Here is a 15,186-nt window from a genome sequence, read left to right as displayed (position 1 = left end):
ATTTTTTTGGAACGTTTAGATTGCAACCCTTCCATAAGGTTCTGTTGAAATAATTATTGTTCTCTTTAAAGTAAATTAAGGTTAAGATTATGTTAGAATGATGGCATCCTGTATGTTAAAGGCCCTACACACCAGTCTGACATGCAGTAGGTAACTACGGAAAACGTACAAGACCAAAAGACAAATATTTTTAAAATTTTAATATCATTTTTAAAATAATTTTCTTTTGATAAACATAAATACACAGTCACTTACAAGTAAGTATACAGTGATGGTGAAAATGATTTTGAACCTAATAAAACTAAACATTTTCCAATCGTGGCCTTAAACAATATTTAATATTTCAGAAAATTAGCAGTCCACAGAATAAACTGAAACTAAATTGCATACATTTGTGGAGTGAACTGCTATAACTGCATTTCCTCAAATGCAGTGACAGGAACCCCATGTAGGAACTGGCTTGCCAACCAAAACAAACCAGTCTTCCCCTGTAGGATGGTGGTATTGTGGGTAATGTGGTTTTGAGCCGTTTCAGAATTTGTCTGTTGTTTACGCAGTTCAACACTTGTGCAAAATTCTGAATTTTTATAAGTTTGTTTTTATGTTTTTCAAGATGTTTCCTATATTCTTTTTTATATACTAGAAAATAAATATTCTTGCATATATTATAAGATTGTTGAGTTTGTAACAGTAGGGAGCCAGAAAGAGACTGTTGCATTTTGGTGGTGCTCCATTTGGAAAATTCTCATTTATTAAGCTGTAATAATACTTCATTCTGAAAGCAATGTTCATTGTTGAATTTCTCTACTAGAATGTATTTTTTCTGGTTTTATGTGACATATATAAAACCAGAGGTCTTCATGAATTCATGAAGTCCTCACTGTGCTCTCTAACACCAAAAATGAAGCTTTAAAACACCTAATTTATGTTCAATTACAGAGGAATTAACCTTGGCAAAGACCTATTTCATTATCAAAGTACTCCGAGTTAGCCGAGTTCTGACAATAATTGTTCTTTTATGAGCCACAATTACTCTACACTTCCATTCAGCTGCTGGAGACCACACATTTTATCACATGGTAGCTGAGCATCTGTCTCTACTGCAGGGTAGAGGCATAAAAACCATTCCTCTACTTACAATCTAACCAATTAAAGTAGCTCAACCATGATGTACCCTCTGTATTTAATCAGATATAAGAGCCTCAACATCTGGAAAGTCCTTTAAAAGGTTAACCAACGACTGGAATAAGTACACATCAAAACCAAACTTAAGGGGTGAGGAAGATTTCACTACCTGGCAGCGACTTGGCCCATTTGACGGCAGAGATGACCTGCTGGCCTCCCAGTCTGTTGAGGGTGCTCATGAGACGAGATGAGGTGTCCGGTAGCGTGCTGTCGTAGCCCGAGTAGATGATCTCAGGCTCGATGGCCTTCAGGACAGACAGCATGGTGGGCACGAGCTGCGGCATGCTTCTGGGTATGATGGGCATGGCCAGGCTGCTGGCAGGTTCTGAGGGCCTGGATGGCGTTTGCACTTTAATCTTGTTAAGCTTCTTGTTTTTCCTCGCTGAGGGGACAAAGTTGTGAAAAAAAAAATTTAATTTATTTCACTAACATATTATGCTACTACAAAATGATTATTGTTAGAAGTATGGATTTTATGTGAAAAACAGAGAAACAGAGCATTTAACACTCCCCTATGGTCATATGATATGGATTATGACCAAAAGAACAAGATCCTGAATACAAACGGTTAAAATCAGCTTCTCAGAACTAACTGTCAGGACCATTTATCCCTATGAGCCTCTCTATGCATAACTGCAGTCCTTGAAGGCTGTACTTTAACTTTTAGATGTGCTCTGAGTCAAATCCTCAGTAGCCAAGTGTTAAAGACCTGTTAATAAATTAATAATTTATTGTTAATATTTGGGTGCTGCTCCAGTTTTAACATGGCAATGAATATTTTGAGCATGGCCATGCTAATATTACAATCAAACGAGTTACTGTTTATTCTTCAGAGTGATTAATGTAGGAGAAAATTCAGTGGACATCTTGTAAGTAATCCACAAATAAATCATTATATTATAAAATGGGATAAAATCTTGAATAAATCCTATATTTAAATCTCTGCTTAGCCTGAACTAATTGATTTAACACTGACTTAGCACTTTTTTTAGCCTCTGGCTCCAGATTAATGCAGATTTATTTATTTATTTAAAAATAAGAAGGAAGATGATATCGGGTCAGGTACGGCACTACAGCTACTTTCTAACCCTTAAGGTATGCACTGTTAAAAACATTATCAAAACTCTAAGATCCTGGTTTTGCCATTTCTGACTTCCTCTCCATTACTGCACTACTTTTTGCCCACGCTCTGTACATTATCGAGGCGCCATTTTCTGTGACTAAATGTGACAAACATATCAGATGTGGAGAGGTTACCACCGGAAAAAAGAAATAACAAGCTTTTCCTACACTCTACCTTTTTTAATTTCCTCCACTGGCGTTTCCATGGCAACAGTAAGCCTTTCAATACAAAGCCTGTCTGTTGATGCACTGACGTCCATCAAATCCCACTTTCTGTCTTCCTGTCTCTCTTGCTGAGCACCAGCTTGTATAAAGTATACCAACAGCAATTTAATATGCTAAAAGACACTAAACATATGCTTAAATAATATCCAATTAAAGCAGCTGCTGTGTTAAACCTGATGGCTCCCAGATCCAATGGTTTTTTTAAATGCTTAAGTTCATGGTAAACATAGCGTTCCGACTTCCTAGTTCATAGAGTATTGCTATCAAATTCAATATTTTCCTGATTTGTTTTTTCTTATTAATGTATTAATGCATTAAGACTCCTCAAAATTAAAAGTAGATATTTTAACAGTGATCGTGCTGTTTCACGGGACATGCTCAAAACACAATAAAAACGACCCAAATTCAAAACTTAAGAAAGCAACAATAATTAACATTTCTTTAAAATATGTGTTTTCCATAAAAGTGCTTTGGGCCTATAAAAAGTCACAGGGTTCATTCAGCTTTGTAATTTTCAGTCTGTAAAATTGATTTACAAAAAGTGGTAAAGCTCAATATTTTTATTGTTTTAGTTTTAATATAAATGGATAAAATCTAAGCTTTCTATTTTAAAGTTTTTTGTTTGTTCCTGTAGACCAGAGGTTCCCAAACTGTGGGGCGTGCCCCTTAGGGGGGCGCTGTGCCATTGCAGGGGGGGCGCGGGAAGCCGTCTGGATGAAACAAAAAACAAAAAAACATGAACACTGTATGCGCTGTGTTTTTACCTTAGAATGGCCAACTCTCTGTTATTCCTCTGTCAATTTGATACAGCAGAGGCTTCCACACTTCCCATATCTGTGTCCTCTGTCACTTTTATCAGCAGTTAAAACTGTTTAATCCGTTGTTAACATGTCGTAAACTGTTTTTCCGAGCCGCCTTTAAACGCAACATGAGCGCTACGACGCTCGCGCTGGATTTACACCTGTGAAGGAGACCTGCTGCTGCTGTGCAGAGCTACGCAGGTGTGTTAGGATCATGGCAGCAAACCAGCAAAACGCAAAGAACTTTTCACAGTTTTTCCCCCAAACTAACAGACTGTTGAGTAAAGCTGTTGGATGCTGGTAAAGTTAGCTAAAAGATGAATAGCTAATATCAATACAGCACCTTAAGCTTGTTAACAAGTAGCTTGTAGGCTACCGATGTTGTTGTCTACATTCAGCTATGATTCATTTTGCCCCCTAAAAAGTTGATTGCCCCCCTTGTTCGTCTGGAGCCGGTAGTCTCTAAGAATCCACCCCCCTCCCCCTTCGCTCACACACATCATGTGGTACAGAGCCACTCAAGGTAAAACTGTAACTGAAATGTTTTTGCTCAATTATTGCAAACCAAGATATAAAAACTTTTCCTGACATGCTTTTGAGTTAGTAACTTCTGAATATGCTCTAAAGTCTGTTTTTCAGCAACTCAAAACCCACAGAATGTTTTACAAAATCAGTTCACACCATTTCCAAAGCAGAAGATGTTGGGTGCAAAGCTTTCAACAAATCTATTTTTTCAACTGATCTATTTTTCTAATACTTTCTTTAACAGTTTTCCTTTAACTGCAGTGAAAGGCAGTTCTACAAAGTATCACAAGGGAGTGTATACTGTACTTGGGCTTGCAACACTTTTAATCTAAGAAGGTTTACGGATATTTTTGCAAACTACTTTATACTGAGTTTTCTTTTTCTCCTGAGGTCTTTAGTGTGCAAATTAATCATCTCTTCCTGGAATATAACCCCCCCGGCATAACAGAGTGGGTGTGGAAGGTGTAGGTGGAGGGAGACCGTCTTTTCTCTAATCCCTTGGCTTTCCATTTTACTCAGGATTTGCACGGCCATGCCAACATTTAAGTGAGCCAATGCATTCAGTCCTAACAAGCTTATTTGCTTCCTTTTTACCCAGAAATTCCTCTTCCTGAAAAAGCTGAGTTACAATGTAAGACCAGAGCAGACCTTATTCATTCACTTGTCACAGTATTTACCTTCCAGGTTCATTCCAGCCTGGAGACATTTCCTGAAGCGGCATGCTGGACAGTTCTTCCTGCGGATCTTATCAATGATGCAGTCATTTCTTCCCGCGCACAGGTAGTTGTGCTGACCTGTACAGACAAATGGAGGAGGAAGAGGAGAGGGGATAAGGGAGGGACAAATTAGCCGGCTAAGACGGTTTGAGGAGGATTAGCCTGAGCAGCCTGCAGAACCACATTCGCCACCTGTTGATTTTACAGCAAACCCTCACAAACTTGTGGCATCCCAGTAGTGTTGACAGCGTCACCCTCTCCAGTCTGTATTTCTACCACCAGGCACAATGGTTGTGTTCAAGAATAAAAACGCATTTTGATCCGTTTGATTTGGCAGATCATGGATGATTTACCTCTTAATAACTGTTTACTCTACACAAGCATTGTGCCATAACCACTACAGATGTGGGAGAAAAAAGAAAACATAACAGAGTCTTTGATTAGCAGTAAGTTAATAAGAAAAGGGAGGCAGTGATAGATGTGTGACCAGAGGGAAGAAATTCAGTAGATATCCTTTTTGCTTGTGCAATAAAGTAAAGCCCATCTGGGGAATATTTCTACACCACGTTATCACCTCTTAATATCCTTTTTGATTTGATGCTTTGCAAACACAGCTAGCTAATAAAACCTTGGCTGTGTATTTCCTTGGCAAACGTTGAGGTAAGTTTCATGATGCATCACTGCATCAGTTCAGCCACAGGACAACTTTATCTGGTTTTTACTGTATGCAGGTGATGGAGCTCAACCCGGAGGAAGGCGAGGTGGAAGTAGCTGAAATCTCCTCTCTACTAGGATCAACATGGGGACCAAAAATGAGGACGTCCAGCACCACAGAGCCATGCTTCGCTCATCTGCTAAAGTTTCATTACGAGACTCGTCCAACGGCATTCCAACTGCCACATTCACCCAAACAGAATATAATTGTTGGACTTTATGAGTCACCAACCCAACAATGAGCTGCAGACAAGCTGCTGAGACACTGCAACGCATACAGTTGAAACCAGATATACATACATTATATAAAAATAACAACCTTTGCACTCACTTTCAGGTCAGTTAGGATATATATATATATATATATATATATATATATATATATATATATATATATATATATATATATATATAGAAGAATAAAGAGAGCAAACTGTTTAATTTTTTCGGTTGACAAAGAGCAACATTATAATCCCTTAATCCAATTTGCAGAAGCTGAGATAATGTCATTGTTTGTAAATCTGGGACTGATTAACTCAAACCTTTTGAGTTAAATGGAACCACATACATGGATGTATTTTATTTACTTGTGTGACATCATGAAAAGGTATAAAGAAATAAACCTCAGGACAAAAACAAAAGTTCACAGCAAAGATCATATTTGAAATCTCTTGTATTTAAAACTTATCATGACGTCATGCATCTTTGCTTGCGAAGAGAATCAGAGCCACATCATCACTGATCCTCTATCATACTTAGCAGAGGGCATCAGGTTCGTTCCTCATATTTCTGATGTTTTAAATGCTTATCTTACGATCTTAGGCTCACCTATTCCAGCTAAAATCCCTTCCAATGATTTGTACCGATTGCAAAAGTGAACTGTGGAGATTTCTTTCCTTTTCTCTTTTAGTGTAGTCATAAACGTTGGTCCTCATGCAACCTTGTTTGGCAGTTGATGTAAAACTTAACTGCTCTAACAGTCACTGGGGCAACTTTCAACAAGTTGCTTCAGCACACATCTGCCTTACCTCCAACGACTTTGAAAAGTGGATAAGAGCATTTGATTTCTGAGTTATGCCATATCCTGTACTGGCAGAAACAATAAGTCATTGCTTACTCAATAAAAGTTCACTTTTACCAGGTGAGCCAGTTAGTTTGGGGTGCGCCGTATTAGATTTTGTTCTTTTATAAGACTTTGTTCTGACATTATCAAGAATAAAAGAGGAAATGTCTGATGGAGATATAACAAAATAAATCTATGTACAGTCTTATTTGGAATATGTCATTTTGTTCAACTCCAAGGCCAGTGTGCAAGATGTGTTGATCATGTGGCATGACTAGAAAATATTACTTTAATGTTTTTAATAAGAATTTATGCTAAAGGTTCAGTGCTGCAACTAAATGTGTAAATGAAATCTTACTAGCTCATTTCAAACAGCAATAAAGAGGCTTATGCAGTTTAACTGTATCCCTTTTCAGTGTAGGGTAGATATGAAAAGCTTCTGCAATGCAATGAGAAGCAACTGAATACCCCCTCCTCATATATTCAAAGTTACCATTAAGGATAATGTAGCTAATGCAGGAGTTGTGTTGCTTCATACTGTGAAGTTTGAGCATGACTGCAGGGACGTCATCTGCACAGAAACAAGGCTGCATTCAAAGTCATGCATTGCCTGAACAAAAAGCCCTTTGGGACCACAATGACTGCTCTATTAATAACAGTCTCACTGCAGAGCTTTGAAATATCCAGGACTGGATGCAATGTCTTCAACCAAATTGCATTCTTTAATGTTCATGGTGGTTTATAAGAGGATGTGAATACTTTCGGCGTAGTTGGAATCTAGAGGTGGAAAGAAAAGACTAAGGTGTTGCTGGTAAAACTTAACCAGAATCAACTTTACTGGCCAAGTCTGTTTGCACAAAGAAGGAATTTGACTTTGGTTTTCAGCTTTCAAAGCATATTTTTGTTAAACCTTTTAACAACATTTGTAGTTTGACAATTAGATTTTATAGCAAGTGAACATGTGTAATCTATTTGTGAAACATGAAAAAAATCCTTAACATGAAGGAAATGCATTTTCTTCACCTGCCAGCACAAAAAACACAAAAACAGGATGCAACAACATCTGGCCTCAACATGGTTAACGAACTGGTGAGCACAGGTTTACACTGGGTTTAAACCTGTTTAAACACAGTTTAACAGGTCTACACTGGGTTTAAACCTGTTGTTTTCCTTTTAAATATCTAATGTAGTAAGTCTTGAGTCTCCAAAAACTGGAGCTTAATCTTTAAGACAGTTGTGGCCATACAGAGAGTTAAAATGTTTGCAATATGAAAAAGTGGAGGAAAACAAAGGGAATTATTGATTTTAAATACTATATTTTAGGTGTTAGCTTCCTGTTTTCAGATTAGATTTCCATTGTTTCTTTGAAACAAATTTCTTTAAGGAACTCCACGATTGCTTAACTCTGTGATACCTGGACTGTCGTAATCCAGGTGGAGTCAAAGTCAAACTGTTAAAACTCACTTTGCAAACTCATTGTAGGACCAATCCCATTACCATTTGTGTTTAATGGCTATAGGCATAATAGATGCACACTATTTAGAAGGAATCAAGGTCATGCAGACCCTTTGGGCATCTAAATTTGCAATCACCGATCATTTGTGATAGATTGTGCACACAACGTGCAAAGCTGTACCAAGATGAGTCACAGCTAGAGTAATTTCCTATAAATGACGTGTTAAGACATTCTGTCTGAACACCAACTCTAGTAGCGCTGCAGCCTGGATCTCCTGATCATCAGTAAACACTGAATCTGGGACAACAAGCAAATGATTAGCTCAGCTTAATGATGCTTCCTCCTGCAGTGATGGCGGCTGATGTGAAGTGCAGTCTGGACACCAAACAGAACAAAACTTTATACATTTGTATATAGCAATGCATATTTTATACTTTGTTGATCATTTTTATCTAGTAATCCAATCTATCCATGCTTGCCTGGGGCATGAAACAGAAAAGAAAGTGAGATCCAATTCTCACATTTTCAAAATAGGAAAGACAAGAGAGTGTGCTATTTAAGAAAGAAAAGCATGTTTGTCTTTATAAGACTGGAAATGGCTTTAGGAAAATTGCTTCTTGCCTCGACTTGTTCATAACCACAGAAGTCATGAGTTGGTTTTTGGTTTTAAGAGACACCAAAAAAAATCATGGTTTCAAAACCTCAAAAATGTCCACACACACTCTTCATATATATAACATTATTTTAAATGTAATAATAAAAAGTTTTTTTGTTTTTTTTGCAACAGTAAGTAAATAATTGTAGCTTTTCTGTGGAATATAAAAAAAACTTTTGTTTGTGATAAGCAAAATTAGTTTTACATTGCTGCAGTAATAGTAATGCTGTGATTTTTTTTTACTCAATATGCAAATATCATAGCAGCCCAATCCCATTTTCCAAAATCATAAGGACTACTGTTAAATGGTTGCAAAATCACTTATTTTTTTCCAGTCATAGTTTCTTCCTTATTTTCCACTTTAAAACTAAAAGTTACTCCAAGATATTTTCCAGTGTTTTTTAAAAAAGCCCACATTAATTTTTAGTCATTTTTTAAAATAAGTTCTGGTACCACAATCTTTGACACCCTTAAAAAAATCCTATTAACTAAGTAAATTTAAGCTAACCCATCTTTTACTATTTACTTATTGAAGTTAAAGGAAGCTAACTTAAAGGTTAGCTTCCCGTGTATGTGTCTGCATGTGTAGACTTAATTGCTGCTAATTAGTAAATATGAGATGACCTATATGCAGCAGAGACCCAAAGATTTCTATCACAGCTTCACCTACGTCCCGGTTGCACAGACAGAGACACAGATCTGATCATGCTAGTACTACCAGCATTATCAGAAGCGTTAAGAAACCAATTTGATTAACAGACTAACATGTTTTGACCAAAAAAATTAAAACAGGGTTGCCTTTAGTTGTAGGGTGATACTTCAACTGAAAAATAATAGCAACCATGTAAAACTAGTTATAATGTAACAAACTGCAGCCTGAAAATTTCTGAAAATAATTCAGACTGGTCATCAGTGTTAAGGGCCGGTGTTGTGAACACTAAATGACGTTACTGAGACCGTCATCTGCAGACTTCACTGACGTGACAGAATGCCATCTCAGTCACCAACGTAAACAACCATCTGTGGCGTCAAATGTGCCAGCTAAGTGTTTTATCTGACTCTGATCTGCTGACCAGAGTCCAGAAATGCCCTCATTGTCCAGAGATACCACATTTGAAAATATGAATGGGTGCAATAATATGAAATATAATCCTCAATTTATTTATTTATTTTGAATGAGGGAAATAGAACTTAGCTTTGTGTAACTGCAAGAACATCAGTTAAGTCATATTTTTGATTCCTGGGTAAGGGTAAGCAATTAAATAACTAAGAACTAAGTAAACAAATCAAAATAGGGATAAAATGACCCAGAAACCTTTTGAACAATAGCTCAAAGGTCCTACCATTACATTCTGTAACATGAGCCTTTTTAAACACCTGAGCAGCATATAAACCGAACTCCGGAGATAAAGTGGGTCAACAGAAGAGGTTTAAGTGAAATGGAGGGTGGTTGTAACATCAACTCCGAGATCCCAGGCTAATCAAGAAGAAGAGGTGAAGTAGGGCAAGATGAAACCGAAAAGCACAATAATCATTCAAAAGGAACCAACGCTCATTTGAATCATCAAGTCAGAAGATCTGCATGCATTCAGAGACAGTGGGCAGCAGAGGCTTGTGTGCATGTGTAGGCAGACTGCTAACATGTTAGTGCTGAAGAAATGCAGGGACATGAGCGAATCAGAAGTGACACAGGTTTCATCATAATCACAATTACAATGATTACTATTATTAATGCAGTTTAAAAGTGCATTTATTTACCATCTGTGTTTTGCCGTGCTCTCCATCCTTCACCATAGAGATGATGAGCAGAGAACAGACAAGGGGGAGAAAAACAAAAATGACACACATAACTTTCTCAGTGCTACTATTGGCAGTTAATTTAAAAATAAAGCGACAGTTCAGTTCTGTCCCATCGGTGGTTACACCAGCACGACATCATATAAGCAGGCAAAGCAAAAAAAATAAAAAACAATCATGCAAGTTCTAGTACCGTAGAAATAAGCTCATATTCAATGCTCATGTTTGAAGACACAAAGACGAATATTCAAATATAAAATCCTGTTAAAGTGCAAAATGTTGTACTTTAATGATCAAACTGTTATAGGTTTTCTAAATCACAAATAACTGGAACCCTTAAATCTGGAGATTAAAAATAATAACTGTCTCTCCATTTCTGTTTGCTAAACATTTGGGAGAAGGTAGTTTATACCAGAATGACAAAACTTAAGGATGGAAAAAATATATATGGGCAGCTATATGGATTTAGGAAAATAATTCCTCAGACACAGCTGTGCTTTTTTATTTAGCAACAATATTGAAAATGCTAAATGAATCTTTCTGCATTTTCTTATTTATTTTTTTACTCTTGGTAAGGCAGGGGTGTCAAAGTCAAATGGACGGAGGGCCAAATAAAAAATTTAGCTACAAGCCGAGGGCCGGACTGATCGAATGTTCATTGAAATGTTTTTAAATGACGCATATAGTCTAGTGAACCTAATTGAACCTACTGAAAACCTAACAAATATATTCCAATATGATCAGATAAATAAAGCAATATTTTCTTATGGCTCTGTCAGTAATCTTTAATTTTCAACAGACACAACTGAAATATTTTTAAAATATAATTGGATTGAAATACAATAAAATAAAGTGCAAAAATCTATTAATCCACATATGTCAGAGTCAAGGCATTTAGATGTGTTGCCGTCGACACATCTAAATTTGCAGTACCGTAATTCCGCCACACGTAGCGCTAAGTGGAAAAATTCCAACGGTTTCTGAAAGGGGAGACGTTGCACTTTCCAGCAAGTATCGGGTTAATACGGTAACTTCGCAGCTGCAGCTGCAGAGAGTGTAATTAATCCGGGGGGCACTCGTTTAATAGACGGTATATTTCGGCAATAACTTGGTGGATATTGAAAGTTCCGGTTGTTATGGATACATGGGTAAGTACATCATCTCACAGAACATTTAAAGAACTACTTACAGTTCAAATAAGGAAGATATTTTTTTTTCAGACGGGGTGCCGGCTTGCTGCGGTCTGCGGGCCGGTTCTAATAATAAATCAAGATCATCCCAGGGGCCGTAAAAAACCTTCTCGCGGGCCGGATGTGGCCCGCGGGCCTTGACTCTGACATATGTGTGGTAAGGTGTGAACTGCTAAAAGTCTACATGATTTTATCTTATTTTACCAACACATTTTGTCAGGTACCCTATTGATTTGACACAATGCTTTATTCTGACAGATAAAACTAAACTAAGAGTTTTCAGTGACTGTGTGGTTTCAGATCCACCCTTCCATTGCTTTTTAGGTATTCAGACCCATCCCTGAGTGTTTTGTGAGGCATGTTTTGCAATCAACTGAGGAATTTTGCAGTAATTAAGTAGCAGTCGTTTTACTTCATTCTTCTGGAAGAATTACTGGATGAATAGGGACTTGCCATTTTAAGAACAAGCTTACTTTAAGAGCATTTTCACTCAGCTGTTTCTATAGCTACTTTATATTTTATGTTATAATCAGGGCTGATCTACATAGCTACACTTTCAGATATAGCACATTCTCTTCTGAGTCTACACTCATTCAAAGAATGGGTTTTTACTCTGGCAGGCCGAGTCTCTGACTTCCTTCAGGCTGAACTCGGGCAGTTTTTGCTTTGTGTTTTTAAACATGACCTGAAATAATGTGCCAGCATTTATTATTACTTTTTAAGCATCATGAAAACATATTTTAGTCTTTGAGTTCTTGAGAATTGTTAATGACAAATAAATCTAAACCACAGATCTGAAACAAACCAAATTTAGCAGTTTTGTGACAACAATGTCCCATGTGCCAGTTTTCAGTATCTTTTGCATTAACAGCATGTGTACTCGGATCCTGCAGAAGCCAGACAAACATGTAAAATAAGGAGCAATGATTTGTGAAAGCAAGTTTGTTCACCAGAAATGGTAATTGCGGTTACAGTGGAAGCAGACAGAGGAAGCAACTGAAACAGAGTGAAAGCAGGACAAGGCCACTGGTCTCTTAACCAGGGAGAAAAGGATTAGTGAGGGTCATCTCTTTGCAGTGGGCACTGCGTCAGCATTGGATCAATAAGAATTAAGGGACTAGCTTATTTATTATTCACCAAGGCTTTGCAAGCCAATTGTTGATGAGTGCAAGCAATGATCAATTGTGAGGAACAAAACATCCAGAAAGTAACACCACATCTACAGGGACAGCTTGTAAAAAGACAGAAACAGTAAAAGCACAGGAAAGAACACAGAGTAATCCAGAAAGAAGCAATAGACCCAATAGATGTTTATCGTCTGTCAGCTGCATTCCTTTTGTTCTCAATATATTTTCATGACTGCAAAACAAAGATCTTCTAGAAAAATAAAAACTCGACAAGATGATATTAGAAGTTCTTGTGACAAAGGATAAAAAGAATCCATTTAGTCTACTGTAGGATAATACGGGGGATGGAACGGTTCATTTTCAGTTTGAGTGAAATCTGTACCGAACAGGTTAGCGTATTAACTAAAAAAAAACAAACAAAAAAAACATGTGTTTGCAGGCTCACGTTGAGTGGAAACAATAGCAGGAACTCTATTTCAAACAGAATGAAGTGGATCTACACCGTCAGACTGAATGATAATCCATCTCTGGTGTCCCATTTGTGCTACAGCAGCTGCTCATCTAATCATCATGCTGCCCTGCTGATGGGACCATTTCTACTGAGTTGTCCTATTGTTGCTGCATCGGAGTAATAAAAAATTATTCTTCAACTTCTCTGTCTCTGTGAATGAAATTGTTTGTCAAACACTTGAAATGGAGTACAATTGCAACCTTGTGCCAAAGCTGACAAAAACATTTAGCTATTATAGAAACACAGTTACCAGGATATGATGCTGAGCTTAGCAGATTCATATGGCGTTCATCTGGCTTATGCTAAATTTGCTGTGACATATTCTGCTTTGGCACAATTAAGTTATAAAAAATACCTAATGAGGAATAACAGGAAGTGGGTTGAATCTTTGTGATGAATGTCCTCAACTAGAGTTAAAAATGGGCAATTTAGCATGAATTTAACATTCTTTAAATCTTTTTACCAAATCAGAAAGCATTCTTTAATCAACGATATCTCATTACTTAGTGTTTAAAAATCACAGCCAGCCTTAAAATCAAAACTACAGGACATGTCTTTGAGAATAAGATTTTTTAAAATCTACATAGATCATCAATCTGTGATGTTTGACAATTACGTAATATTAACAAAATACAAAAAGGTGAATTTAAGTCATGATTATAGCGATATTAACTGAATAAAGATTTTGCGAACCGTTCAACCCCTAGACAATCCCATTAGTTAAATTTGATTATAAAGGTTAGATTATTTAATTGTCTTTTCATTAGTAGACTTCTGATGATTTTTTAAAATAACTTGTGAATCTCTGCAATGACATTAGGAAAGAAATAGGAGGCTGGAACTAGAATTTTAAATAACAAAACTGCATATACAGGAGTAAAACAATCTACCTGCTGGTTTACCTAAGTTAACATTTGCAGAAACAAAAAAAGTGTGGATGTGATAAAGCTATTAACAGTTGAATCCTTCAAATATGTGCTGTATGTTTAACAAATGGACACGCAAAAAAATACATTACTATAGTTTGGTGTAAAAGTCACATATTTCCAGAAAAAGACTGCTTGTGCTTTTACGGAGGAAAATCGTAACCATTTCCAAACAGTGAGTCATGTCTGAGAGAAATCAGTGAAATGTGATCAGTGTGTGGTAGGTATCTAGGACTAACCTTCAACGGCCCTCTTGAAGAACACTTTGCAGCTGCCACAGGTCACCACCCCGTAATGGCATCCGGATGCCTCGTCCGAGCACACCAGACAGATCTTATGGGCTTGCCCACCGGGCTTGGACTGGCCTGTCACGGCAGTGCTGCTGCTCTCTCCTGTTCTGGCTGATGAGCTGGAATAAAAGCAGAGAAGAGGGTGGGGTTAAAAAAAAAACACGCTCAGAATGTGTGCTATGCATAAAAATATGCTAGTTTACAAGAAAATTATAGCCTGCAGAAGCCTGATTTACAGGTATAAAAAGTGGCATGTTGTATTGTTGCTAGGAGACGTGGAAGTCCTTCTGATAGGTCTGGCTTACAAAGAACAAACAGGAAGAATTATTTTCTCAAAAGACAAAGATAAAAAAAATATGTCAGGAACAAAAGCATATATTGGTCACAAAGTGTGAAGCAAATGAAAAAAAAATTGAAGCACTATGTTTTTTTATTTCCTTTTTATTTGGTGGGGAGAAAGAAATTACTCATTATGTGACATAATTAATAGAGTTCTTATTTTGATTAGCTTGCTGCTTCTGTTTTCATTAATATGAAAGCAAATAAGCCAAACAGCATGCAGCTTATCTCCAGCAACAGTGTTTTTGTGCACAAGCTAAGCTCCAAATCTCAGGCCATGCCTGCAATTTTATTATAATGCCTATTAAACCCTTGTTAAATCCTGCTGTGTATACACTTGCGGTCGTCATTCTCTCTTTGGTAATAATTGAAGTTATCATAACTTCTACCATGCATCATAAAACCTAAGTCACCACAAACAGTGAATTTTAGCTTGTAGCAGCAGCATGCGTAGCAGGATTAAGACAGGAATTTGACCGAATTAAACAAACTCTCCTCTATTGTGTTGTAGCACACAGGAGAGAATGCACATTAAAATTATGAAG

General features: G+C 37.1%; 1 protein-coding gene across 2 annotated transcripts in view; it reads right to left on the bottom strand.

The window, feature by feature from the left end:
* Positions 1–15,186, bottom strand: part of LOC106919273 (glucocorticoid receptor-like) — a 63,133-nt gene that overhangs the window by 9,225 nt on the left and 38,722 nt on the right. The window contains exons 3-6 of one of the 2 annotated variants that reach the window (XM_014989506.2): positions 14,252–14,421; positions 10,220–10,246; positions 4,535–4,651; positions 1,295–1,567 (exon numbers count right to left, since the gene is read on the bottom strand). In XM_014989506.2, coding sequence (XP_014844992.2) covers positions 1,295–1,567; positions 4,535–4,651; positions 10,220–10,246; positions 14,252–14,421 — 587 coding nt within the window. The remainder of the gene's footprint in view (positions 1–1,294; positions 1,568–4,534; positions 4,652–10,219; positions 10,247–14,251; positions 14,422–15,186) is intronic. The other variant, XM_014989507.2, reaches the window with a different exon arrangement.

This window comes from Poecilia mexicana, unplaced genomic scaffold, assembly GCF_051168715.1.
Source record: "Poecilia mexicana isolate PSO_F unplaced genomic scaffold, ASM5116871v1 scaffold_14, whole genome shotgun sequence".
Lineage (NCBI taxonomy): Eukaryota > Metazoa > Chordata > Actinopteri > Cyprinodontiformes > Poeciliidae > Poecilia > Poecilia mexicana.
Note: the sequence above shows the minus strand (reverse complement) of the source record. Positions and strands in the feature narration are given on the sequence as shown.